The sequence below is a fragment of the Pseudopipra pipra genome, chromosome Z, assembly GCF_036250125.1.
Source record: "Pseudopipra pipra isolate bDixPip1 chromosome Z, bDixPip1.hap1, whole genome shotgun sequence".
Taxonomy (NCBI): Eukaryota; Metazoa; Chordata; class Aves; order Passeriformes; family Pipridae; genus Pseudopipra; species Pseudopipra pipra.
Window position 1 is genome coordinate 65,928,208 of NC_087581.1, and position 26,001 is coordinate 65,954,208.

A 26,001-nucleotide genomic window follows, 5' to 3' on the forward strand; every position below is an offset into this window, starting at 1 on the left:
ACTGGGGCTGGCTGTGGGCATCCCATGGCCCTACCAGAAGTGGGCAAATTCTTTACAGAGAGGGTTATCAGGCATTGGAACAGCCTACCCAGAGAGGTGGTGGATTCACCATCCCTGGAGGTTTTTAAAAAGAGATTGGACGTGGCCCTTAGTGCCATGATATAGTAATTGGAGTTGGATCAGGGGTTGAACTTGATGATCTTGGAGGTCTTTTCCAACCCAATCTATTCTATGATTCTATGATTCTATGATGAGCTGGAGTGTGGTGGTGGAGGCCAAGAGTGTTGCCTGGTTCCTAATGTTGTCATCCCTTGCCCATATTTTTCTGGGCTGTTTGGGTCTCCCTGGGAGACTGAGAGAGCCCTTGAAGAAGTTGTTGCTGTTTAGCAATCTCTTGGGGTTTTTTTTTGCCTTGGCACTCAGTTCTTTTGCTTTGGTTGCCCTGCCTTGCTTGTGAGAAAAGGTCCTTTCTAGAACTGCCATTGGCTAAACTTCAGAGGTGCTGGCCAAGTCCCTGAGTTTCTCCTGCCCTTCTCCTGTGCTGAGTTGTCAACCCCTGTGTTTTTTGGAGCCATAATTAGGAAGGTAGCAGTGCTGGCTCCATAGGAGGCCATTTTTCAGCTTGTACCACCACCTTAAAGGCAGAGTTGAGGTGTGGAGAGCATCAAGTGTGTGGTTTTGCAGTGTGAAGCCTTTGTCTGTGAGTGTTGATTTGTGAGTTATACCTGAGATTTGACCTGTGGCACTTGGCAGCCATATGGCTGTAAGGGGATCTGGGTCTCTTTCCCTGCTGCAGTGTGGTGGTGGAGATTGTAGTTTGTGAGTCTCTGGGTGCAAGCCACAATGTTGTAGCAGGGAGACCCACAGCTGTGGCTGAGAGCCTCCTTGACTTGTGTGAGCAAGGTGAAAGGAAGTGGGGGGGACCCTTGGATGCCGCTATGCCAGCAGTGTGTTTTGGGATCCAGTGGGAATCCGGGCTGCCACACTTGGAGATGCTGAAGTTTGAACATGGTTTGGTATCCCAGGAAGGAGACGGATGACCCTTTGCCTTTCTGGATGCTGCCATAGCTGCCCAGTGCTCTTGGCCTGCTCCGTCTTCTGGAGAGAAAGCTGGCCAGAGGTGTCCCAGCAAGGGAGTGCGGGGCTGTCACAGCCTGCCAGGCTCAGGAGGGAGCTGTTGTGGCCAGTGTGACAGAAGGCAGGAGGAGGTTTGTGTGCAGGGGACAGGTGCTGGTGCGTGCTCAGGGTGATGGTTGTGTGTAGGTGGCTGATGTTTGCCTCTTGCCTGAGCTCTGTGTTTCAGCATGAGTGTTTGTGGCCCTTGTCAGTGTGCTGGGAGCCAGGAGCCGCCTGAGTGTGTTTGGGTGAAGTGAGCCGAGGGCTGGAGCTGCAGTTTTGCTGGCTTAGCAGTCCATGGTGGTTTTCAGGCCGGTTTGAGCCTCCCTAATCCAGGTGGCTTAGGCAGCTGCTGCCCCATCATTTCTCTTTCTGTGTTGTTTTCGGCTGCTGTGGGCCATCAGCTGATGGGGGGGAGAAAGTGTTTGCTGTTCCCTCATTGTGGCTGTGCTAAGTCCGCTGGAGCTGTGATTGTGGTGGTAATCCTCTGCAGGTCAGCGGGCTGGGTTAGAAGCCAGACTTGCATTGAATGGAAAAGGCAGTGGTGTGCTGCTTCCATGGTGGCATAGTATGAAGTGGCCCGGAGCAGCGCGACAGCTTAATCCTGCTGTGGTGCCTGCTGTTTCTGGAAGAGCCACAGAAAGCAGGCACGTCCTGTCCCAGTCACCTGCATGAGTCCTGTGTGCCTTGGGGTCAGGGTGCCAGACTGGGAGAGGAGGATGTGCTTGGAGCACTCGTTAGAGCAGCAGCTGCCCAAGCTTTAGTGCCTGAAACCACAGTGTTTTGTTGACGGCTGATAGCACTGCCTTGTAACTTTCCAGCAGCTCATCCACAAAGGGCCCCTTGCTTTGGCAGTGCCTGTTGTGCTTTCCCAGCTAGTGCTGATGGAGTGGGCAAGTGCCCCAGGAGGAGGAGGCAGTCTTGGGACTGCAGGGTGGATCTGCTGGGGCTTTGCTCTGGGGCAGGGCTCTTCTCAGGAGCAGGAGTCACTCCTTGTGTCTGGACCATGGCTGTAGCAGCAGCTGTTTGGAGGCACCCAGGCAGAAATTTGGAGGAGTTAGGAGGCAGGTAGTGATTACTGCAGAGCCAGAGACTATAAAACTGAGGTGGGCATGAGGGGGTAAGTGGCAGGATCAGGGAGGAAGGCTGGCATGCCTGTGTGAGGACTGGAGGTCTTGGAGGTAGAGGCCAGGGAAGAGATCAGGAGCTGGCATGCCTGTGTGAGGAGTGGAGGTCTTGGAGGTAGAGACCAGGGAAGAGAGACGTGCTGAGAAGGACCAAGCCATCCAGCTGCACAGGAAAGATTTGTTCTGCAGGTCCTTCCACCTCAGGCCCCCCTTGAGCCCAGCACTTTGGGACCTAGTCCTTGGACCATGCAGACCCTGCCCCAGCAACTTCTTGGTGCTTGTGCACCACAGCTCCTGAGGGCTTTTTCTCCCCGCTTTTGTCCAGGCCAAGCCAGTAGTGTCTGGCTGGGGTTGTGCAATCACCATCCACCACCACACCCATGTGCAGAGTGTTGTGGGCCTTGGCCTCTAGCCATGCTGGGCCATGAATTTCAGGCTCCTACTTGATAGGAGCACTATGAGAGTTTCCTGAAGGCAGGCAGACCTTTGCCATCAAGGCTGCCCAACTCTCAGCGACCTTGGAGCTGGCCCTGGAGCAGTGCTGGCCTTAGTTCTCCATTGCTGAATGCTATGGTTTGGCCCTCATGCTTCCCCTCCTCAGGCTGCATGAAACATTGTTTTCTGAGCTCACCTCAAGCCCAGCACCATGAGGGCTGGCTGTAGGGCTACGCCTTGGGCTGCCCTGTGTCCCTTTGCAGGCAGGTTTCAGAGAGCTGAACTCCCCATGCTGAATTTTCCCCCACAGGGGACTGGGTCCCTTGTTCCCTTCCTGTGTGGGCCGCCCCCAGGGCACATCTTGCCAATGCTTCCCCAGCATGCATGCCCCCTTCCAGAGGGGAATGACACCTGCTGAGCAGCACCCCACACCTTCCTGCTGCTCCTCCTTGCCGTGCTGAGTGCTGCTCTGAGGGCTGGGCCACCTCACTGCCTAAAGAGACCCAGCAAGACCTGCTGCTGTGTTGCCTGTCACCTGCTGGTGACATGCTCCTCAGCATCAACACTGGGAAAGCAGCTTTAGAAACTTATGCCCTCAGTACGCCATCATACTGCCATTTTTTTTCTTCCCCAAACTGATGATAATTTCAGAGGATGATGCCTTAAAAAAAAAGCGGAATAAAATTTTTAAATCCATGAACCAAACAGTTAAAGCATAAACATCTTTACATAACTACAGCACAACATTTCTCTTACAACAATTTTTAAATCGCAGCAATTGCACATCCAGTGTCTGTGCAGCTCCTCAAGCCTTCCATAATTCAGGTGAGGGTTTTGCTATCCTCAGTTAGAAAGCAAGAGGGCAGCAATCTCCACTTTGTGGGTTAACTAGGCGGCAAAATCGTGAAGCTGTCAGTGCCCAGCAGCAAACGTCCTTGTTTGTATTAAAAAAGACTCACTAGACCTAAAATCCCTGTTTTAGTAGCATGATACTTTAATGACACTGCTCCGTTTTTGTGCCAACACTTATCATAAAACTTGGCAGACACCTGGGAGAATATTTATAATTAACAGAAACTCAAGTAGCTCCTTCTAACAGGCAGATATAGCTGAGACTTTGGACACATTTTAGCAGGATGCAGTTTAAAGTTTATGATCAGAACTGCTAGCACATCACAGTTACAAACGTAAAGGTACTGAAAAAAAATCTTCACAATGTTCACTTATAACCCAAAGAAGCCTGAAAAAAGTTTTAAATGGGAATGGCTGATGAGGAGTTAGGAAGAGGATGGAGGTACCAGCAGGGACTAAAGGTTGGGAAGCTGAGGTGGCAGAGCAAAGAATTAAAACATGTCACCCACTCAACTGAAGGAATCTCCTTTCCTGTAACAGAGCTGATGGAGGCTCTTCAGTTCTGGCATGTCCTAGATGAGGACTGTTTCCACATCTTCGTTGCAGACATGCTGAGACTCTGTCAGATGGCCTTCTCAAGTTTTTTGTTTAGACTGGAGATGATGGGGTTTGGCTGTGAGGACTGTGGCATATGAGACTGAGAGTCATAGGTGACTTGCTACCAGTGCTGCTCCGTGTTTTGTAGGGGAGGCTGCTATAGCAGAGGACACCAAGCTGTTGTGGCAGAAAGATGTGGGAGCAGGACCTCCCATGCAAGGTTGTGTAGTGGCCATATAACTAATTTGTTTCAACTTGGCACCGTAATCTCTTGGTCTATCCAGAATCTGGCTTTCACACTGCAACCAAGAAATCCACCTTGAAATTCTCCTAGGGATCCGAGAGAGAGAGAGGAGAGAAAATCGACAACAACAAAAACAGTTATAGACAGAGTTTAAAGAGTAGAACAGGTCAGGCACAGAGTCTGCCCAGACAAGTGCTCTGACCAGGAGCCTGCTGACTTAATATGGGGCCCTTGTAATAAGATGGGGTCAGGGTCAAAGTAGGCATCAGAAAATATCCAGAGAAATTTCACACAGACAGTGCCTCATCCCAGACTGGAAAATGGGGTAGGGACAACCTCTGTCACCTTCAGGGCTTCCCTCAGCCAACCTGTGCTGTGAATCAAATTGATCATTTATCATAAGCAGCCACTCTCACAGGCAAGTGCTGACACCACTGCTGGAACAGTGCCCTCAAGTCTGTGCCAGCTACCTGAGGCTGCTGTGAGCCCAGGATTTCCGAGGATGCTGCTCACAGCTCCACCCATTTGCACACCACTTTGAGGTCAGGACTTGCTGGCACAAAGAAGCTTTCCCTCCTGCAACTCCCAAAGCACAAGCAACTGCAGTAGCTCAGGAAGCATAAAACATTCCCAGCAGCAAGGACACTGGCCATGGATCTTGCCAGTCCTGCTTCAAACTGGCCAGCTGCAAAACAGATTCTTGTTCTTTTCTCAGCTCAGAGGAGGGCAGGGGTAGAATTCACTGGCAGATCATCACCAGTATAGGCAGAACAACATTGCATCTTGGAAGTACCTGAGTTCCTGAATGTGTATTGAACTCTGTAAATATGAATTCTTCACTGAAGCCTATGGTGTCTCACTCTGAAATGGCAGGCAACTTGACCTGCTACCTTTCCTGACTGCACATAGGCCACTTCAGGTGTACTCCATGCACTGAAGTACACTCCATACATGGGGTGCAACCCACTGGGTACCCACACACACCTTTCTCCCCCAGATCCCTCCAACAATTTCTAGGCCATCTGGAGCCCAAGCTAGGAAGTCCCTCCACTTGTATTTCTTTGCTTGTTTTCCTCTTTCCCTTTGGCAGTTAGAGCACTCTCATTTAGGCCTGGGTAAAGGTTTCAAAGCCTCCCTGGACATGGGTAGCACTGAGGTTGTGCCTTTATGCTCACTAAGCAACTTTAAAGGAGCCACACAAGGCATCACAGCTTAGGTGTGCTGGCTGCACCTCCTGTTGGCAGGTTGGGTGCCACTCCCACAGCTTTGAGGAGGTGTTAGTCAGGTGTGATACCTGAGCCTCTAGCAGTGCTCTGCTAAGAAGGAGGATCATGAATTCATCACTGCTCACTTGTTCCCAGTTACTGCAGAATTACATCATACTCTCAGTTTCGGGACTATGTATGAAGATGAATTTTTTGGTCATGTCTCCTGAAAAACAAGTTCATATAGCTCCTGCACGCTGTTGTCTCACAAAGGTGTACCGCAATCCCACCTGCACCATTTGGAGGGATTTCACCACATTCAGCACCTGCAGAGATACCTTCCAGATGCCTTTGTTTTACCTACTAGACAGCTCAGCTGGCTCTTGTATTAGTCTATTTGAAATAAGTGCTGGGTTGCAACATGTAGAAGTTGAAAAGAAGTCCATGCGGTGTGAACAGCATTATGTTCTACTCTGCCACACCACCACTAGGACCTGAGGGAATAAGTGGAAAATGCTACTTTGCTTTCCTCAGTTAAGGGAAAAAGAACAATTTCTCTTCCATTTTTAAGGCAAGCCACTTGGTGTAAAGCTTGATTAAATGGTGAACACTTCACTTGGATGTTTTATGGTTTTTTTTCCCCCCCTACATGAAGGTCAGTACTTTGGATGCTTCCCCTCTTTTCCCACAACAGTAGTCTCAAACTGCAATTTTCTATGTATGGTTTTTAAATATAATTGTAGCTGCTTCAGATCTTGTTGATTTGCAGTCCAGCAAGGAACAGTAAGGTTTACCCTGAGACGCTATGGCAAAACCGAGCCCTCCCCTGTTCTGCAATCAGTTGTTGAATAGAGTGGGGAGAACCAACTGCTCACTGCCAGAGGCAGGGTTAGTGCAGCAGGGACACCCCAAGTGGACGTGCCAAGCTGATGGATCCCCCCATCAGCCAGGAAAGGCAGATCTTAACCTCCAGGGAGGGGTGGGCTGTGCACCCAGAGTGGGGCAGTTTCCACCTGGATCCAGCTCACTGTAGAGCCCTCCTACTTGTCCCAGCTGACTCCCTCCAAGCCAAGGCCCATGACGTCTGGCTCGAGTTGTGCAGGCCAGGTCCCCCCACTGCTCACCAGAGCCACGCACAACGAGAGTATGAGTGGGCCTGTTCTCCACAACCTGACAAAACCAGGTCATGTGTTTCCAGAGGAGGGCAAATAGGGCAAGCAGATGTACAAAACTACCCTGGAAAAGCTGGATCATCATTAAAGTAACTCGAAAGACCAGAAATGCTTAACACACTATGGTGCTATTGCAGAAAGACTCTACCAGTTACAGTAAGTGCTATCCACAAAAATAAGGGTTCTAGAGATGCTTGAATGTTGCAGGGTTCAAACTCAGTGTGTAGGTGTCGTCTCAAAATGAAAACATATGAAATCACACTTTTAGAACACAGCCGCCCTTTCACAGGGCATGACCCAATCTCAACCAGCAAGGCTAGAGAGTTCCTATAAAAGCAGTGTGCAGCTGAGACAAAGTATGTTTGTCTCTGCGTAAGTGTATTTCACTATTTTTAAAGCATGACTACTTCAAAAACATCCAGGGCAGAAGAGATGTTGTATTTTTCACAGACAAAGTCTAGTTACAGATCTCTGGGAACTTGTAAATTATATTTAGAATACAGAATTTCAAATTGGTGCAAAATGTACAGTCAAACACAAAACACATATTGCAAAATATATACAGAATTGTTCTAAGAACAGAACCCAAGGACAATCATATGTTTAAATATAACAGAAAAGTCCACCTTTTATAAATTACTTTTTCAAAAACCAATTATTACACCAGGTATGTTATTTGTAGACAAGTTACCACAATATAGTGACATGTCTCATTTGCAAGGCAGGCATTGAGAAACAAGCTACATCACTCAAAGCCAGTTTCTGAGACCAATCCACAAGTAAACATGTGTGATAATGCATTACTGGTTTGAGGCACACAATGTGTTTTCAACCACTTTAATGCTTATGCTTAGGCGCTTTTTATTCTGAGAATTAGGCAGGTGCACAAAGAATAAGCACTAGACACTAACTTGTCATCTTACATTAGTTTATTGGGCCAAGATGATTTATTACCAATGTATTAGAACATTCACAAGAAATGCTATGAGACACCTTAAGAGTATCCTGATAATAAAACAACATTCATACAACTGCATGAATTTGGATAATTTAAATAGTCAGAGGTGAAAAACAGTTATTTAAGCAATAGTGAAGCCACAGTTTGAATTAAGATGTCATAGGTTGTTCATAAGTAGGAAGGACACTGAAATCTATAGCAAACTCTGATGCTTTGCATTCAAAGCAGAGATGTTCTCTTCCAATAATCAGAACTTGCAGCTTCAAGGTATTGATTGCTACTAGCTACACCATTGCTAATTAAACTATCACAAGGATAACTTGCTTTGGGCATGTTTGGAATGCTGGAGTTGTACAGCTATTGCTATGCTACAGATCCCCGAATTGTGCTTTAAAATAGCAGTGAAGGCTTTATACGCACCTAAAATTACACAATAAATACTCAGTAATTCTTCAAGCACCTCCTGCTACTCGATTTGGCAAGACCAGCAGCACTAGGAAATGGGTGCCATGGTGAGCCAAACTGCTAGCAGTTTGACTCAGGCACTCCTGGTTTGTGCCTGCCTGCCTGCCCTCAGAAAGCAAAAGGGCTCATGTGGAACACTGTGTGACAGTGAGAGAGAGAGGACTGTAAGTGCCAGCCACCAGACGTGTAACCTTCCTGCAGTCAAGCACAAGGGCAGGCTCTCTGCTCTTCAACCTGATCCATTTGGGGAGAAGTTCTGCCTTGTAGAGCTGATGTTTATATTAGGAGTTGCTGCCAGAGGCATAGCAGGTGATACACACAACATAAATGAAACTACATCTTCTGAAATCAAGTTGTCCCCTAAATAACACACTTGAGCAGTGCACAGTGACACGCTAAGTGGGTGTGCTGCTAGGAGAGCTCTGAGGGGTAACTACACCACTAACAGTGCCCTATTAAAAAATTATTTGCTTTGGGATAGGTCTTTAATATCTACACACATTTATTTCAAGACTTCAGACCAACTTTTACAAGAACACTGATCTGCTTATAAAACATTCTTATAAATTATCTTCACCAAAAAAAAAGTCACTTTTTCAGAAAACATGTTCAGTACAACATTATCAGTAGAAATTCTGTCCTGTGAGTCCATGGCAGAAAAGTCATAATCTGCACTTAAATCTCTCCAAAGTGACATATGGTAAGCAGAAACAATGCTTCCAAAACACACAGAGTGCACTGTTTCAGTGAACACGTATGCATTTACAATCAATAGTCACTGTCCTGTAAACATTGAAACTGCTGCTCTAACTGCAGGTTAAGATCAGTAATTTGCATTCATTTCACGGCACTCCACACATAAAAAAGCTACATTGTTAAAAAAAAAAATCCCCAAAAACATTAAATAGCAAAAGGAATGAAGGCTTTGAGCTGGATCTCTCCTGCAACTAAATGTCAAATCAGTAAATATTGACATTATAAATTAAACTTGAACGTTACTTAAAACCTAAAACTTAGAATAGCAGCCAATTTGCTCAAAAGCATACATGAACTTTCAGTCAGCTGTAAATACATACTGTGATGGGAGGAAGAAGCCATCTCTCATTCCCAAACAGGCTTTCAAGAAGAACACAGTATTAGATGTGGATGGGGATCAGGAACACTGCAGTCAGAGAAACTCCTTAACAATTGCATTCTACAAACTTGTTTTCATTGCTACCTGAAAGTGCATCTTTGTATCTGTAGAATCATCCCCATATTTATACAAAAAGTACAAACATTGTGATTTTGTCACAGCCTAAGCCTATCTAACGTGTAGTTTCTAGTAAGTGCAAAAAGTGTAATGAAGTTATATGTGCACTGTGCATATAAGATCAAAGCCTGAAAATGAGGCAACGTAATCACCATGAATTCAAGGTAGTTCAGTAGTTGCTGAGCCTTTACTGCACAGCTGTTAAATGGCTAAAGTAGAAGCTGAAGCAGAAATTAAAAAATAGTCTAAGCCCATTAACAAAGCAGTGTTTTAGAGCAGGAACTCCATTCCCCCACTCACCATGCACATTTACCATCACAGGCTCATGCCTTTAGTACCAGTTTCTGTACAGAGCTAGGCCTGAAGGGCAAGAGGGCAGCCTAGCAGAAGACGTACAGTTACACTGAAGGTTGTGAGGAAGAGGTATGGGGTGCAGAATGAAAGGGTATCTACTGCCAGGTCTCTCAAGGGCACAACTCCAATGCACCCCCATTATCACGGAGTGCTGGAATATGGACCAGAGGCTATGCAGCACAGAGCATACCTGCTCAGGACATTATCAAATACATATGCAGCTAAATCTGCCGTGTCTTCAACATAAGCCCTTTTAAGTCTCACAACAGCTCCACTTGCCTTCTCCTCCCACAAAATGAGGCTTCATTTGATAATGACACGTTTATATGTCAAGAGACTGCTACAGAGTCACATGCACACATAAATACTTAGCAATTCGAAACAGCTGGTATTCAAAACAAGTGCGTTATTTGCTCTTTAAAGGAACGAAATCTGTACAATACTTGTAAGAGGGTAACTGTGAAGATTAACAAACAATTCTCTGGAACAGTTCAATTAGTTTTGTTCCTTAGTTAAGTCTTGCAGTGGACTATGCTCAGCTTTTTCTATATTTTAAAATGCTACAATAGCCATTGCCATTGATTTTAGACACACAAAGACTTGATTAAAATCTAGAAAGAGCAAGAGGAGCTCAAACTGCACATGCACAGAGACTGTACTCTAAACACAGTTGTGTTTTTCACTGTATTGCCATCACGTGTCTTGTTGGAAAGCGCAAGTCCTGCCTCCTGTCCAAAACTGGTGAGAGAAAGATCCAGAAGTGAGTGCTATCAGAATGTTGTAACGGAGCAAAAGCTGTACAATTAGGCACTGTGGAAGGAAATACAATAAGGCGTATTTTCAAAGGGTGTGTGCACATGTATGTATATGCATGTATGTACACGCACATATATACACATACATAAATAGTTTTTGGCAAAATGACAGTTTCATTTAAAAATCAATGCAGTGAAAACACCAGCAATTTAAATTATACAAATCAAGGGTAAAAGCCACGGGGAAAAAAGCAGCAAATATTCTAAGTAGCACCTGTATCTCAGGGATGAGCTTTTGAATTTCAGTTCTCCCAGTTCAAGGCAGAGGTTTGTTTACCCATCAGAACAGATTTTAACCAACTGATCACCTTCTCTCCTATGCGACATTGGGCTATTTCAAAGGAACCATGATTTTCAGGACCCTTCTCTCCCCAGCGCTGGCAAAGCTCAAGTAGGACACTAGTAAAAGGTCAGGAGAGTGTATCTCAGCAGGAGGGATGCTAGTTGTGCTATCCGTGCCTGCCATGATTTACAGGCAAGGACAATGGAGAGAGAATGAAGGAGTGTGTATTCAGGATAGCAATGAGCCTGTCTACAGTTACAGCTCCTGGTCCTGTGTCCCTCACATTCATTAACACCTGTCTTAACTAAACTGAGCCTCTTCCCCACCACCATTGCTACTGCATTATTTAAAGTACTTGGCCTGTGACCACTAGGTTCTCATACAATGTTACTCTAAGAGTCAGTATGGAGACTCATCTATCTGCCCACTGTCATGAAAATTATACTGCATTGTTTTGTTCAATGTAAAGACCGAGTCTAAATGTTTTGTATTAACTGCAAAGAGTTATCTCCCTCTTTCATTCAAGTCTTACATACTACGCAAGACAATACTAGGCCTTCTCAGACAGTATGTGTGATGAAAATGTAAAAAAAAAAAAAAAAAGAAGAAACAGAACCTGAAAATGGAACATCTTAATAGAGGGGCTAAAGAGTGAGTTTCTCTTTTCAAAAGTTTTACAGGGGGTTTCCTGTCTCAACTGCCCAGGAATCTATTTTGGCATCAAAACACAATAAACATCACTTTACAGTGCATAGAGATCTTAGAGGCCAAGCGCCTTTTTCTTAAGATACATTTTCATTCCAGTGTGGCACTCATCTACTCAAACAATATGGCAGCTGCTTTCTGGGAAAAAAAAAAAAGAAAGAGAAAGAAAAACATAACTCAGAGACTTCTTGTCCTGTAGGAGTCAGGTTACAGGAAGGATGCTGGATGAGGCATCCTGGGAAATAAAAGTCCCAAAGTACTCCCACACATGGGCAGTGAGAAACCCATGGTGATGGGTCAAGGGAGTCACGTGTTACTTTGAACCCACATATATAAGGTGTTGTTTCATTTGAATAAAGCAGATTTGGCTCAGAACCCCCAACCAAGCTAGCCGGGTCCGTGTAATTCATTTACGTATTATATTAATATGCCACATTGTCCTCCACCAGGACCTCCTCTGGAAGTTGCAAAAAGAATACATTCATACTTCAGTGTCACATTGCTTCCATGATGCTACCCCGAGACAGGCTTGTACAGAGTTCCAGGGATGGAAAATCTCCCGGGAAGGACATGCCACACTAAGGGGACCTCTGATTAAAATACTGTGATCTGCGAGTTTCGTGTTATTTCAGAAAACAGATACTGAGCAAAAGGGAGAGACAGTCAGGTCCTTAACAAGCCAAAAACTTGAAACACTGTCAGCTACATGGTGAAGGGTTATATATGTCTGGAAAATAATAAGACAGGTTTATTTACTTGGGTTGCAGAAGACGGCACCAGCAATCTTAAAATTTATGCACATTTTCTGTAACAAAAAGTCAAGTTTTCCTTTCTGTTACAGTCAGCAACTGGAAAGTAAGACCATGCATTCTTTCTGCTGCCCCAAGGATACAAAGCATTTTCTCTGTCTTTCTGGACAATTATGAAGCAGCATTCTATTTCAGATTTCCTCTCTAATTTGTGAGATTCATCCAGGGAGTGCATACCCTCAAATACAACACTTCATTCCTCCTACTTGTATTGCTGGTACCAGGATGCCAGAAGAGCTCCAGCTGATCTTTCATGCCCAGGGAATGAAGCAGACAACCCTGTGTTTAATGATCAGGAAGACAAGGATTTTAGCTCTGTACTATCCAAACTATCTCCTTCATAGCACGAATCCAGTTTGCATGTCAAATAAAAGTTAAGCTGTAGTCCACACTGTGGTACCTGAAGAACATCCCTGAAATTAAATTAAGAATTTAAACAATTAAGAAGAGGTTTCACTGAAAACAGGAGTCAGTCCTCCAATTGCATCTCTACCAGAACATAAGAACAGACAGAATCACTAGATAGGAAGGAGAGGCTGCAGGCACCTGCCATTTTTCCATGGCTGTTTTGTCTCTACAGCTTTAGCTGTATCATTCTGTTCCTACAGATGACTCTCTTGTAGCACCCACATTCACACCTTTGTCTGCACCACGACTGGAAAGTAGAAAGCACAGGTGTTGTTTAAGTTGGCCAGGTGCTTAGAGTACAGACTCATCAACAAGACCCAGTAAGAACTGCCTCAGCACGTAACTGGCTCCATCACAAAATGGCTTTTGCATATTTAAAAGTTAAATTTAAGTCCCCTGAAGCAGCTGGAGATGTTTTTCTAGACACACTGGCAGGAGGAATGCTCCTAAAGCTGACACTTGAGTGATGAATTCATGCCACCCATAGCTGAATTAGTTATTACTGTGCAACAGAGGACAAGTAAGCCCACTGTCTGGCTGAGTGGGCTCTAGGCAACATGGCTTAAGTAGCTCCAAGCAGCAGATACAAGTGGCAAAATAATGCAGGCCCCACCCCCTGCCCACAAGTGGCTCACAGGGCCCCTTGAGTATGATGATGACCCAAGGTGAAAGGTTCAGTCCCTGGAGAACGAAGGTGAGATGAGCCCAGCAGAGATGTGAGTGAAGAACAACATGACCACAAGCCATGGACAGCAGATACACGTGCATGGCAGGACCAGCACACCTGCTCCAGCACCAGTCTCTAGCACGAAGCTGTAAAAGGAGTACCAGATCTCCACACCTTCAGCAGATGAATAAACGCAGAGCATCTGAAGAGCACACCCTCATCCAAGTGAAAAAAGACAGCCACTGCGTCCCTGGGCCCACACCTGATAACAACACCACCAACACCATCGAGGACTTGAGAAGCTGTATCAGGGGTTAATTACGCTGATACTTTTGGTCCATGTTTGGCCCAGCCACCTGTAAAAGTTTTGTTCTTTCCCTGCCAAGTTATGAGAAAACAAGCACTGATAAAACAGAAACTTCGTCCTTGGAGAAAGTTCTTGTATAAACTATATTTAACTGCTATTTTATGATTGGCTGATCGTCCTCCAAGGTTGCTCGAAGGAGAAACCGAAGACTATGGGTATGAAGTAAACCTCTAGACTCATTTGGAAGAGATCCCCCGGGTGCAGTGCGCAGGCGCGGGGAAAGCCCTGCATGCGTAGAAGAGATATGACTTGCATCACGAGGGGTGGGACTGGGGGCCTCTGGCTGGGCAGTGCTGGCCACACCTGCCTAGGTTGAAGTCACTCAGTTAATTGTATAAAAGCACAAAGCTCTTTCTTGGAGGGTAGCAAGCTTCACATCAAGGATAATGTTGCCTTTTGGTGGGGACGCCTGCCAATCTGTGAACTTACTGACTCTCCAAGGATGCAGATTCTGCAATGGGTAATTATAGGCACGCTAGGTCGGCAAGATAACTTTATGGGCAACAGCTGGGTGACTGGGGAGGTTGTGTTGGGAGCTTATTTCTCTCCTCCTTCTTCACTTTCAGGTTTGTTTGTTTTGTTGGCCACCTCTTGGTAATAAATATCAGTTTTGTTGAGCTTTCAATGGTGTCATGGTTTCAGATTTCAGTATGCTCTGAACCCTCCCTAATAAAGAAGCCCAAACAGGTAAGTGAATTTTCATGATGGCTCTCACATTCCCAGTTATTTGAAGCCTACAGCATGTTACATGCACACTACAGGCTTCAACACTGCCCAAGGCTCCTCAGAGAAGCTATGCTGTACTTCATCTCTAACAGATGACTGTTCTAATTCACTTAACACTAAGTGGTACTTCTTTTACACTAATTAGTGATGATTCTTTTAGTCTCTGAGCTTGCTGTTATATAATAGTCCAACTGTGACAAATTCATGAAAAAGAAACAGCACAATTAAAGACAAGAAGAAAACTCTGGTGTCAAAGATAATGGTTTCAGTGACAGAAAAAAACTGGTATACCATAATACTGTCCTGGGTATTCTTATTTCTTTTTTACGTTAGCGTTGTAGCTGCTGAAATTCAAATGCCTTCTAAAACAGGCTTTGGCTGACTAATGAGAAACTAAGTTGCAGCTGAAAAATTGTTCTACAGGTTGTTTCCCCTTCATTCATACTGCCCAAGTACTGTTGAAGTAAACTCTCCGAAATATTTTGACTCAACTGTTCTAGTACTTTCTCTCTTTCCAGTGCACTGGGCTCCTTTTATAGAAATAATCTCTCCTGTGTTTTGTGTTTTTCTCTTTACGGTAGTACTGTTTCAGCTGTGCTATTTGGACTGATCCAAGTTCTCAGCAGCTCATGTCTTTGCCTTCTTTTGGTTAGGACGCTATTGCGAACATTAATTTAAAGGAACACATTTTCAATTATGGAACAACTCACCAAAATTTATCTATGGAATGATTTTAAGAAGGAGCTAGAAGGAGGGGAGGAGTCTTTGTGAAGGCAGATGCAGAAATCTCAGCGTCTTGGAATCTCTGTTTGGCTGGAAAATGGAAATGGCTTATTGAAAAGCAACCCAAAGTAAACATTTCAGATGAGACAAGTGTTACATGATATTTGTGACAATGAGGCACTATCTTTGAAAGACAAAGTAGAACCCAGTACTGTCAAAATGTAATGAAAGGCACGCTCGTAGGCAACACTCTTCAGGAGTTGTCTGCACTTGGTTTTACTGAACCAGCTTGGTATCTACAGTAGGTGTGCTGCATCACTTCTGAACACAGGTCTCCACTTAGCGTCCTCCTTCAGAGACTGACATGCTATCCACTTTCATCTCCCTCAGGCTTCCAGTTTTTTTCTGTTTCTGCTTGGATTTTTTCAGCATATGGACCTAAAATTGAAAATTTAGTGAGTGAGTATTAAAAGACCTGTAGTAAACAATAAGCTGATCTAAGGCAACTAACTAATAACCAAGTAAAATGCTGGAACTGCCACAGAAAAACATTTAAATACACGACTATCTGACGCATCTATCCTTATAAAGCTACAGGATTAACTGTTTTTTTTAACATAAACATATACACACATGTTATATGTATGCATATAGATGTATATGTATGTATGTGCATATATATATTCCTGTACACTCATATACATACACATATATACAGATAACAGTACCAGTCACTAACTTGATAGAAAGATAAGAAATGTTTCTCACTGAAGGGTAAGTTAAGTTTGTTCTCCTTCTTTCTTTGCATTTCCCCCCTTCTTCTCAGGAAAAGAATAAAGTTTAACATATTCTGAAACTTTGAGATATGACCCTCTCTTTCAGCCATTTTTCTTCTGCAAGGACCATTGTCCTGGTAGCTCTTCCAGGAGAGCTACAATTCTCTGAGGCTGTCAAGACTGTCTGTAGCAACACATTTCTGCAAGTTGAAAAGGCATTCTTAAAGTAGCAGGCAAACGTGTAGACTGGTGTGCACCACAGTCAACTACTGCAAAATGTTTATTTCACAACTTCGAAGTCAATAGAGAAGCTAAATTCTTAGGCAGCTGACACTGTCTTCCTTTTACATACACATTGAGATACCAAGGAAAAACAGACACTGATTACTCCAAAGTTTCTTTTTTGCAGACCCTGCTCATCCATCATTCATTTTTCTCCTTTGCTACTCTGTGACAAACCTTCCCTTCTCCAGCAAACTGATGCCTACTTTGCACACTGTAGTGCTATCATGGTCCTTATAGCTGTGACCTGCTTCAAGGCAAGCAACACTGCCTGGAAATCTCAATACAGAGGAAAAAATTAAGTCACTAGGCTGAAGCTCAGGGACTATTTTTTTAAACACAAGCCTCATCTCAGCCGCTGGAGAGACCCCTCAAAATACATTCTGTAGGAACTGCTGTGTATTTATCCAACAGTTAACCACATGTGCTGACTAGCTCCTTTAAGGTTGAGCACCAGAACACAACAGACAAGCAAGATAATATGATAACATCCAGTAGAGGAACAAAGTCATCTTGCTAAGAGAGACCTACAGCCAGTACCTTTGGTCCTGCAGCAGAAATTATAATCTGGCCAGGGGCCTGAATCCAGGGCTCTCCATCAACTTGAACTGGAATTGGCTTAAGGAGTGTTACACGAAAATATGAGCCTTGGGCTATGCGGATTCCTGATCGAAAACCACCTTGGACTTGACCCTGTTAGGAAGTAAAAGCCAGGATATCTATGACCCCCAATTAACAAGAAGCACAAATACTAGCTGTGATTAAACTGGGTGGATAGTATCTTATTCTCACCTGACATTCTAAGTTTCAAGTAAAAGAACTTCTTAGGCAAAATCTGCACAGGATGCCTTTAGTGCCCTAGCATTAATTATTTCAGTTAGTGCAGAACTTGGACACCCCTGCAGGCTGCTGGAGGCAAAACAACTTCCACAGTGAAGTGGTTTGTACTCCAAAGCAACAGGTACACTCCTTGCTGCTTCTGCTTTCATGAAAGATTTAAGGATCTCTACCAAAATACTTCTTCAGTGTCTTTTAAAAGATCTAAATTAAAAAATGGTAAAGTTGGCCAACACCAAAGATGGAGCTGCACAAAATTTTAAGCACTCACCTTTCAGTTTTTGGTTGTTTTATAGATTAGTTATCTCTAGTTACCTGACCACATATACTTTTTCAGCAGCAGATTTCTTTAAATAGTGAAAAAAATATGAATAAAAGACAAAAATAACCTGCCGTTCTACAGGACTGTGTTACCAGTAGCAGGCCTGCTATGTAACATGTCATACCTCAAAGAATTAAAGTTCCATAATTTGAGTCATAATATTCTTTGCAGAATGGCATTCCATCTGCTTCACGTAGCATTCAGATCAAGAGCAGCTAGCACCAGATTCTCAGCAACAGGGGCTGGAAACCCTGTGGCAGAAAATTATAAAGCCACCTGTCTAGAAGGAATCTCCACCCTGATTGCAATGAGGTACAACAAGATTTTTTTGCAAATACACTAGGTGAAGAGTGCATGTTTTTGTAGTATTAGAGTAAGATCTTGTTTTCATCCCATGAACTGTTTGGTTCTGACACCATGTTACCAGAAAGCAAGTGCATCCTACAATACATACGTATATATGCATTTAATATATATGTATGCATGTAAGTTTCTGGACTTGGTTCAAAGTCTAGTCGAGTTATGAAGCATTACCCCACCTGCTTTTAACAAGTTCTTCACACTCCTATTACTTCTTATCCAACCTTAACGAAGAGGCATCATTTTTAGGACTACGCACTTGCAACGGACTGTTTGTTACAGAAGTGAGCCTGTCTGAAAGAATGTGTGCTTCTTCTGTGCTTACTGGGATGCCAACTCACCATGTGAACGACGCCAGTCACACCAACAACTTCCAGCAGGCCGTCGTCGATGCGCGGCTTCTCGAAGCGATTATCGCTGTCAGAGCCCCAGAGATCGGCTCCAGAGCCCCAGCTGTGAGGAGAACACACCACAGTCACCACCCACCCCTGCCTCAGGGCACCCTCCCTGGTACCCTGCTGGGGTGGCTGGTTTGGCAGGCTTCCAAAGCCAGACACTCTGCTCCCCTCATCAGCTGGAGGGACTGCAGCTAAAATCTGGAAGAATTCTGATAAGATCTTTTGGTGGTAAAAGAAGGAGTGAAGTAAATAGTTTCCACTGGAAAGAAAAAAAATGTAAGTAAGAAGAAAGTCATTCTGAATAGTTTTAGTCTGCTGGGAAATACAGGTTACAGCTTCACTAACCCTTACCTTTCAAGACTTAAGAACTTAACACAGCTCTTACTGGTCTTGACAATATTCACAGAAGCTACTGAACAGAAACTAAAGCTAAAACAAGTACGAAGTTTTTATTCTTGTACCTGGCCAAACTCACTTGCAGTTATTAGCAGGTATTCATGCACTTCAATCCTCTGACATGCTTCTGACAGTTAAACACCATGTTCCTTTCCGTGCAATACTGACCCTCCTCACTCAAATCACTCGCTTATTGTTTTTGTGCATGGACTGCTTGTCACTAATCGTGATTTTTTTCTTCCACACAGTTCTCATGTGCAATGTATATTTGTGTATGTGTATGCACAGGTGTGTATACACGTAAAAATACGTATTTGAATAAAAAGTTGAAACATTTTCAGACTAAAATGCAAAGAGATACGGGTTGCTTAAGATAAGAGGGTACTTGAAAAATAATACTATGGCAGCACTAATTACCTGCTGGTTTTGTGCAAACAAAAAACCTTCCTCTACCAACAGTACATCTAAGGAAGCCAGAATTCTGCAGATATGGCTTCCTTTCTTCCATGGCAGTAAGTCTAGCTCCCTGCAGGTATCAGGGCAGTACCCACAACCCCGCAAAAGGTAGCTGAACTGAGGGTTTTCAACAGCTACCCAGGCAGCATCACAGGCTCCATGTATATTGACCAGCTGCCTGTATGACCTGGGCAGTGTTTGACAGTTGAATTCTGTCTGGCCTTCACTGTGAAATCCAGTCAACTATTCGAGCAGTGGAGGGAGGGACAGGGGAAGATGACAGTGGACAGAAGTCATGGGCCTAAAGCCATGCCTAAAAAGCCATCTTTTGCTAGGAAACTGTGCCAAAAGAATTCTGAAGACCTTTGGTGGGGAAATTATTCCAAATTACTGCTAAGACAGAGAAGAAATAGCAAATGTATGGGGTTTTCACTGGGAAAACAGGAATGGTATAACCTTATTATCATAAAAACGTCACCTTTATGTGGAATGAAATTGTGAGTTTCATTGAATCACAAAACCAATGTCAAAATAGTATTAAAAACTAGCTCTTTACACATAGTTGCAAAGCCAGCAAGTCATGCAGTAATCAAAAATACCCAGTAATACACCTACTGATCTAAACCGTTTAACATTTTATCTAACCATCTGACATTTGATGTTCAAATACCAAGCAGCAATTCCACACATACAGCCAGGCATGCCTCCACAAGGGATCCTTCCTCGTCTTTTTTACCTGGGTATATTAATAAAAATGAGTCCTTCTATACTTGGTAACTCCACCTCGTGCTGGTCCACTTGCAGCTTTATGTCCTTGTGAAGGTTTCTAGTATGACTTATCTTCTGCAGCCCAACCTTCACGTAAACTCCTTTGTTGTGAAACCTAGGAGCAGAAAGGTATCTTGTAAATAAAAAGTGAGGCCCAGCATACCACTCTTCTTGTATTGTCCTCTAGCAGGTATGTTTAAAGACTTTTTCAATTAGCATCCTCTTCAAACTCTTCTAGCTTTACTGCAGAAACAAAGCATAAGCCATGAACTGCTACTTTATATACCTTTTACTTAAGAGATGATTGCGCTGTCGAAGCATGTGGAGATTGTGAAATTTTATTACAGAAAAATCATCCCTTTTAAAGCACTGCCTGAATGCAATGCCTCTTTGAAATGTAAACTTCTGGGTTGGAAGACTATATTTTTAGAGGTCTTCAGGACACATTGTAAAGTGTTTTCTCATGCAATGCTAGAACACTTATGGCACAAAAACATTTTATAATCTTTGCTCATTAATTTGAAATATACTTTGCTGCAGAAACTTAAAACAGGCTTAGGAATGTTAATTTGTGACAGAGCTCTAACATCTCTAATTTTAGAATTAAAAAGATGAGGATTTTTATGGCAAAATATTTTAAGAATAACATAAACAAATGATAGTTAAACACACAGACTATTTTCTTCTATAATGGAAACGTTTGGATATATGGTCTTCAGGGCAACCTTAAAATAAGAATCATAAATTTTCATTATTTGACCCTACTAGCACATGGGTGTCATTGGAATCCAACTCTGCAGAATCTCTCTAGCATTATGTCTAAATACTGTAGATATTCAAATGGGGAAGACAGACAGTTTAGCATGCAGGTTCTAGTCAACTCTTCAGAGACTTTTTCAGTTATTTTAAATTATTATATTGGGAATAATTAGTCCTGTGTCCTACCAGTTTTAAATAGCACTGAATTAAAGGTACCTCATGTAACACCATTTAACATATACTTCTCCTCCAGACAAGACAGTAACACATGTCTATGCTAAGAAAGGTTTTGTCTAATTTGGATACAAATGAAAAATACTGGAATATCACTAGGAAACATAATACTTTAAATATCCCCAAGGAGTATTAATTTTCATTGCATGAAGCAGAAAGCCTGCAGAAACTGAAAGAATACAACACAGTGCCCTAACTGCAGAACACTGGTCTAAAACAACTGTAAAACAATTCTAAACGTGCATTAAATTGTGCAGAATATTCTCTCCTGCCATTTTGGATGGCACAAACAAGATGTGGCCTCTTCTGTGATAGGCCATCCTAAAGACTGCTCCAGTGGGAATGACTTGGATGAAGGGGTAGATGCCTTCACTGCTGACACAAAGTTTGGAGGAGTGGCTGATAACCCCAGAGGGCTGTGCAGCCCTTCAGAAGGATATTGACAGGTTGGAGAGTTGGGCAGAGTGGAACTGTCTGAAATTCAACAAAGGCAAGTTCAGGGTCCTGTACTTGAGGAGGAATAACCCCATGCCCCAGTACAGGCCTGGAGAGCAGCTCTGTGGAGAAGGACCTGGGGGTCCTGGTGGACAGCAAGCTGTCCATGAGCCAGCAGTGTGCCCTTGTGGCCAACAAGGCCAATGGTATCCTGGGGTGCATTAGGAAGAGCCTTGTCAGCAGGTCGAGGGAGGTGATCCTGTCCCTCCATTCAGCCCTGGAGAGGCCACACTGGGAGTGCTGAGATCCAGTTCTGGGCTCCTCAGCACAAGAGAGACAGGAGCTCCTGTCCAGTGGAGGATAATAAAGATGATCAGGGGACTGGATCAACTCTCTTATGAAGAAAGGCTGAGAGAGCTGGGCCTGTTCAGCCTCGAGAAGAGATGACTGAGAGGGGACCTCATCTATGCGTATAAGTATCTGAAGGCTGGGTGGGAAGAGGATGGACTCAGGCTCTTCTTGGTGGTCCCAAGCAATAGGACAAGAGGCAACAGGCAGAAACTACTGCACTGCAAGTTCCACCTGAATATGAGGAGGAACTTCTTTACTGTGTGAGTGACCTTGCACTGGAATAGGTTGCCCAGAGAGGTTGTGCAGTTTCCCTCACTGGAGACATTCAGGAACTGTCCGTACACAATCCTGTGCCAAGTGCTCTGGGATGACCCTGCTTGAGCAGGGAGGTTGGACCAGATGACCCACTGTGGTCTTTTCCAGCCTGCCCATTCTGTGATTCTGTGAATGACAGAATCCTGATCATTAAATTTTACACTGAGAAAGGAACTCACACAGCTTGGCACTCAGCAATGCAAAAACCATCACTGTCACAACATACACTATTTTTATCTGCCCTGCAATGCAAGTTCAGCATTAAATTCCCACAGGGAAGTCGTCACTGCACTTTGAGCTGCTAGCCTGAGCACATAAAGAGACTCCACTGAGTGAGGCAAGACAGCACACAGCTTTTGGGACATTTTCCATTTTAAGGTCTTGCTTCACAAGAGCACTCAAGCCCATATTTCTCCCAAGGACTACCTGGAATTTCTGCTGCCACAACCTGAAACTTCCTGTTCTGCACTCAGGAGCAGCCAGTTCACATGCCAGCAGCTGCTGCATCGGATACCCTTTTTAGTTAATTTACTAAAAATAATTTTTAAAAAGCGCTAATAATGCTGACAAGACTGTGCACTTGCTTACCATGGGAAAGTGAAAAGCCAGCCCTTTTAACAGTCATTGTCACAGGCAGTCAAAGGTAAATATCATGTGTCAGCACTGTTAACCTGCACAAGCTGTTTGCCTTCTGTGAAAACGTACCTCAGTTTCAATAATTATTTCAGATTTCTTTTCCAGAAATATATAGCCCTTCAGATTTGAAGGAGGGGAAGGGGGAATCATTTCTTCTTTCCCACAAGCCCTTCAAGAACGGTACCAAGTCATTGCCCACTGAGCTGCAGGTGCTGCACACTGGGACTGGCTGAGATAAAGATTACAGGGATGAAAAGCACATAGGACAACAGAAATCAAAGTATAACCCTTATATGCAGTGGCAATAAGAAAAGGACATATCTTTTAAGTACTGTTGCTTTGCAAACACAGAGGAGTTTATTCTGAAGAAAGAATGAAGATAACTCTTACATTATATTAACTGCAAAAGAAAATCTAGAAAAGTTTCATATACTAGAACAGGCACTGCCATACACTAACTTATTGCCTGATTTTACTACCTATGATGTCTTTAATCCAGTTGACTGAAAATGCAAACCAGTGCCTAATAGTAACCATAGAAACAATATCTTGTGTTATTCAGTTTTTAAGAAAAACACCATGAGCAATGCCTGTAATGACAGACAGAACACGGCAAGACAGGTGGGATTACACATCATTACACTCATAACCAGCTGGAGGATATTTTTAATAGCTTGGACACTGCACACTTGTAACTGACTGTAACTCTGGCAACCAAGACACAAATTAGAGGACATTTAATCATAGAGGAAAGCAGACAAAACAGCTTCTACAAGCAATTACGGATTAATTACACAATTGTGATTTCTTTTGCTCATCAATTTGAGTGATTATGAGAAGAAAAAAAGTCCCATTATTGGTTGGTCTGCATGCCAGAAAGGAGGAAGGTCTCTCTCAATACCTTTTTAATAACAGTCTCGCTTGAGATGGAGATTTTTTCTTTATCCTTAATACCAGCATGCAGGTGCTACCACAGCACTAAGCAAGGGTGTAAAAGGTACAGAAGTTCTGAAGAAGTTTTGAAAAGACTTTTAGCACGAGATATTTCCACTATCTCAAAATTTCACTGAACTCAATTTCACTCAAAATTTCACTGAACACTGCAAACTAAGAATACTAAATAACAATGACATGGCTTCCAAAAACTGCTTTGGTGCTCTCTCTTTGTAGAGGAAAAACCCCAAACCAAAGCAAACAAAATTCTGTGCCTACAAGTTCCTGGCTAACTTAATTCCTCCCTGTCCTAGCTCTGCCTCAAGCAATATTGATTTGTGGATAACTGTAGCATTTAAGATTATCAGCTGTAGTGTAAATTGGAAGTAATGCAACACCACAGAGCTGATCTTCACACCTGGTTTCCCCAGGATTACCTGCTATTAAATTTCCCTGGTTCTTCTTCTCTAGCATGATGGAAGTCCAAGCTCAACTCTGCATCAATGCCAAGACCACAGTAATTGTTCATCTGTACAATCTGATAAAAAAAAAAAAGGTTTTATTTCCTGCTTACATTCATAAACGAAGAAGTTCCAAAGTTTTTCAACAAAAGCAAGCTTTGCAGATGATCCTTCCAAGTCACTTGCATCTTGCTAGATTCTGGAAAACATTTTCCAGAAACACTGCACTAAAAATAAAGCTGTAGAAAAAACTGTTGATATGCAGTCATTATTTCCAAAGTATCAGAAACTTCAAAGTTTAATCTTAATTAAAAGTGACAGGCATAATAAGGCAGAAATAAAAACTAATGCAGAAATAAAACCAATCAACCTCTCAAAGCAATTCTTCACAAAGAACTGGACAATAACTTCACAAATTGCTGGACACTAATGCCACTATTATTTTTGGCATCAACCATGGATTTATCATCACATCGCTAGGAAGATGCTCTTCCTTACTTTGGAAGGTGACCAACTTACATCAGAGTGTAGAACTTGACTTCACCTACTCAGCTGTGTTTTATATAGCTCTCTATATGCCAGTCTCCAGTTCCAACAGATTTCTACCATTTCTGCCATTAATTCTTCCTTTGCATGCCATAGCTTTTTTATCCTAGTCCTTGACTCTCCCACCCTTCACCTTTAAAAAGCAGATTAGGCACCCAGGGAAAATCAACCCCCGTCTCCACCAAGTGAAAAATAGCTGGAACCTGAGTAACTTAAATCCTCCAGCTGACTCATAATGCCTAGGATTTTCCAGTGACCAGACTAAAGGCTTAGATAATTGCTACCATTGTTACAATTTCCTCCTTTTTTTGTCACTCCCTTGTCCAATTTCTTCTTTTTGTCTGAAGACAGACAGAACCAGGATTCACATACAGCTCTGAAAAGTCAACATCTACAACCAACATTTTTATTTTCCTAAACAGAAACAAGTTAATACGAACCAAGGAACAGTGACTTTCATTCAAAAAAGTGCAAATAATGGATGCCACATATACAGACATGCAGTGGCAGTAAGATGGCAGAAGGATTTACTTCCTGTATATGCTAGGAACAACTAGTAATTTCTTAAATTGTGAAAGGAAAGATGAGAGTACCTTTTGAGGAGGGGGGTGTTTTTGGGTTGACACTCCAGTTTTACAAGTGTTCTGGAAAGTGTTTGGCATTTTTTCCAAACTTTTCTCTTATTTGAGAAATAACTTTCTTTCCAGCTGAAGCAGACAGGTATGCCATTGCCATGTGAATCTTTTCATTAATCCTCTATCAGATGCTTTTTGCCAAACAGCTATGAATTGTGCTCTGCAGCCAACCAGTCCTGCCCAGACTGAAACACTAGATCCAGATGTTGCTGTATTCACTAAGAAACAGCTCAGTGAGGCCCAAGCGCGAAGCCAAGTGAGCAAAAAATTAAACTATGTTAATATCCATCATCCTTGTGGTTTTTGATAGAACAACAGTTCCTAAGAATCAAACCCAAATGGTATTCAGCTCACCTTTGGAGGCTCAGGTTCTCCAATGCCATTCTCTGCACCTTCAGCCGGCTCTTCCGCATCCAAAAGGATAGTCCAGCGGTCCATAAGAACATCATCTGCCTCATCCACAGAAACCAAAATGGAGTATGGGTCCTCCCCACTGTAGCCAGCTCCCCATCGCAAGACCCTCCCCAGGTCATTACCTGGGCAACAACAAAGAATGCCAAATTAAGACTGTACTTCACAATTAGAGCATCAGCCCTGTTCTGCAAACCACATTGCATTAAGGTGCTCCAGACAAGCCATAGTTAGTTTGGAACAAAAAGTCAACAAGCAGAAAAAAATATCTAAGTTTTGTTGTGATTGCACGTGTGCTTACTATTACATACAGACACATTCTCATCTGGAATGTTTTCACACACACAAAAAAATGGAAAAACCTGTGACTGAGTTAAGATGTCAGGGAGCAACTGAGTTCACTGGTTTAG

The 26,001-nt window shown here is 43.3% G+C and overlaps 1 protein-coding gene across 1 annotated transcript in view; it reads right to left on the bottom strand.

Moving 5' to 3' along the window:
- Positions 1–7,165: 7,165 nt before the first annotated feature.
- The window catches only part of DGKQ (diacylglycerol kinase theta), a 93,887-nt gene continuing 75,051 nt past the window's right edge, over positions 7,166–26,001 (bottom strand). Inside the window, exons 18-23 of the mRNA XM_064641997.1 lie at positions 25,535–25,716; positions 23,976–24,076; positions 19,844–19,990; positions 18,199–18,310; positions 16,879–17,031; positions 7,166–15,718 (exon numbers count right to left, since the gene is read on the bottom strand). Coding sequence (XP_064498067.1) covers positions 15,620–15,718; positions 16,879–17,031; positions 18,199–18,310; positions 19,844–19,990; positions 23,976–24,076; positions 25,535–25,716 — 794 coding nt within the window. The 3' untranslated portion in view covers positions 7,166–15,619. The remainder of the gene's footprint in view (positions 15,719–16,878; positions 17,032–18,198; positions 18,311–19,843; positions 19,991–23,975; positions 24,077–25,534; positions 25,717–26,001) is intronic.